Source organism: Monoraphidium neglectum (assembly GCF_000611645.1).
Source record: "Monoraphidium neglectum strain SAG 48.87 unplaced genomic scaffold scaffold06603, whole genome shotgun sequence".
Lineage (NCBI taxonomy): Eukaryota > Viridiplantae > Chlorophyta > Chlorophyceae > Sphaeropleales > Selenastraceae > Monoraphidium > Monoraphidium neglectum.
The window spans coordinates 1-1,842 of NW_014007043.1; the positions used below are offsets into that span (position 1 = coordinate 1).

The 1,842-nt window shown below is 66.6% G+C and overlaps 1 protein-coding gene across 1 annotated transcript; it reads left to right on the top strand.

Moving 5' to 3' along the window:
• Window positions 1-101: 101 nt before the first annotated feature.
• MNEG_16627 (hypothetical protein) lies at window positions 102-606 on the top strand (the record flags this gene model as incomplete). The annotated part of the gene is made up of 2 exons (XM_014034903.1): window positions 102-131; window positions 398-606. Coding segments are annotated over 2 exons (239 nt in total), but the record flags the coding sequence as incomplete, so codon positions are not given.
• Window positions 607-1,842: the final 1,236 nt, after the last annotated feature.

Genomic DNA, 1,842 nt, shown 5'->3' on the forward strand with positions numbered 1-1,842 from the left:
CCCCCCAGGTGTCCCACATCACCATCCAGGCGGAGGTCCTGGGGGTCATACGCCAGCTGCTGGTGGCCTGGCTGCCCCGCAGCCAAATCATACGCGAAATCATGCTCTCACTGCCAAACGTCACGCCGCAGGTGGGGACAGCAGACCCCCTGCGCGCGCGCCCACACTTGTCAGCTCCCCGCGCCCGCCGTCTGGGGGCGACTGATCCCCCTGCTTGCGACTAGGCGCCGCGCGCCGCCCGGCTCTTGTTGAGTCGCGCGCGTTTCCGCGTCAGCTTTGAGCAACCCCGCGCCCCAGCGACGCCTCAGAGTCAAGCACCCCGACAGGAAAGCCCGCCAAGCAACCGCCCCCGAAACATCCTGTCCAAAACACCCGCCCTGCGCTCCGCCCGCCGCAGGTTCTCGCCAGCTTCCAGGACCAGCTGATGTCGATCGGCTCGGAAAAGGAGCAGCGCAATGTCGTGAAGCGCCTGCTGGCCGAGTCGGGCGGCGAGGCGGCGCGCGCGGTGCTGAGCGCTGTGTCCAAGGTGCCTGTCCCGGTGGCGAACATGCAGGAGCCGGGGCGCATGAGCGGCGGCGGCACGGGGCGGCCAGAGGATGAAATTCGGTGCGGCTGAGTTTTGGGGGATTCAGGGCTTGAGGTGACTGTTGGAGTTTTCCGCGCGGATCGGGGGGCGTTTCGTGCTGCGGGTGCAATGAGGGTTGCGGCAGTGCTTTGGTTCGTGTATCGTGGCAATTTGTGGGGCGTGTGCATTGTCCAGCATGCGTGAAGTTGTGTAGGTGTTTGTGTTTTGCGGGGTGTGTGTGTGTGTGTGTGTGTGTGTGTGTGTGTGTGTTTGAGTGTGTGCCCGCACGCGTGTGAGTGAGAGTGTGTGCGTCTGTGTGCCTCGTGCGCTGGTTGCGGCGCGCCAGTATGTGACCGCAAGCGAGACCTTCGGGCTGCGGCCTGGTTGGCGGCTGCAGCTTGACCCAAACTGCAGACTCCGGCTTTGGACCTGCGTGAGTCCCCGCCGCTCGTGACTGCCCGCCTGCCGCCCATCCCTCATCCTCTCTGCGCAGGTGGGACTGGAGCAGCGCAGGCGTCGCCATCTGATTGGGCCACACTGCTGCAGCGGCGCTGAAGGCTGCGGCGCGGCGCTGCCCTGCGGCCCCTCCGTTGCCTTGCCGCCTGCTGTAGCAGCAACGGGCATATACTTTTTTCTGGATCCCCGCAGCAGCGAGGGGCGTGCGCGGGTGCATGCACTCTGCGGTGCGTCGCGTGCGATGAGCGGCTCGTTTCCAGCAGGCCCCTTGTGGATCGCCCGGCTTTGCAGTTGAGAGAGGCCTTGCTTAGCCTCCCATGGGGGGGACCTGCTTCTTGCTGAGCAGCAACGCACAGCTCCCGCCACCCAGAACGTTGCGGCCACTGCGCCCGCCGCGCTGCGGCCGCCCACCCTGGCCCGCTGCGGCCGAGCGCCCGCTGTCGAGCCGCACGCGGTATCGTTGTGGCAGTCAGGCCGCGCGCGCAACCAGACACGCTTTCGCCGGAGAGAAACCCAATTTTTCGGAGAATGTGGCCTTCAGCAGCGCAGCTGCGCGTGTAAGGCGCTTCTATCCTGCCATGTCCCCCGCTGCCCGGCGCTGCATGGTACTGGCGAGACGGGGCTTCCCGGGGGCAGAGCGGGCAGAGTGGGGGGTTCCCGGCAACTCGTGCAGCTGTGGGGCGCGGCCGACGCGTTCAAGGCACGGCGCGGCCGCTGCCATCCGCCACGCTGCCGCCGGCACGCCGAAGGGGGGTTCCTTGAAGGGAGACAAGTGGAATTTACATCAAGAGGCACACAGCTTTGGACCCTCGTACAGTGGA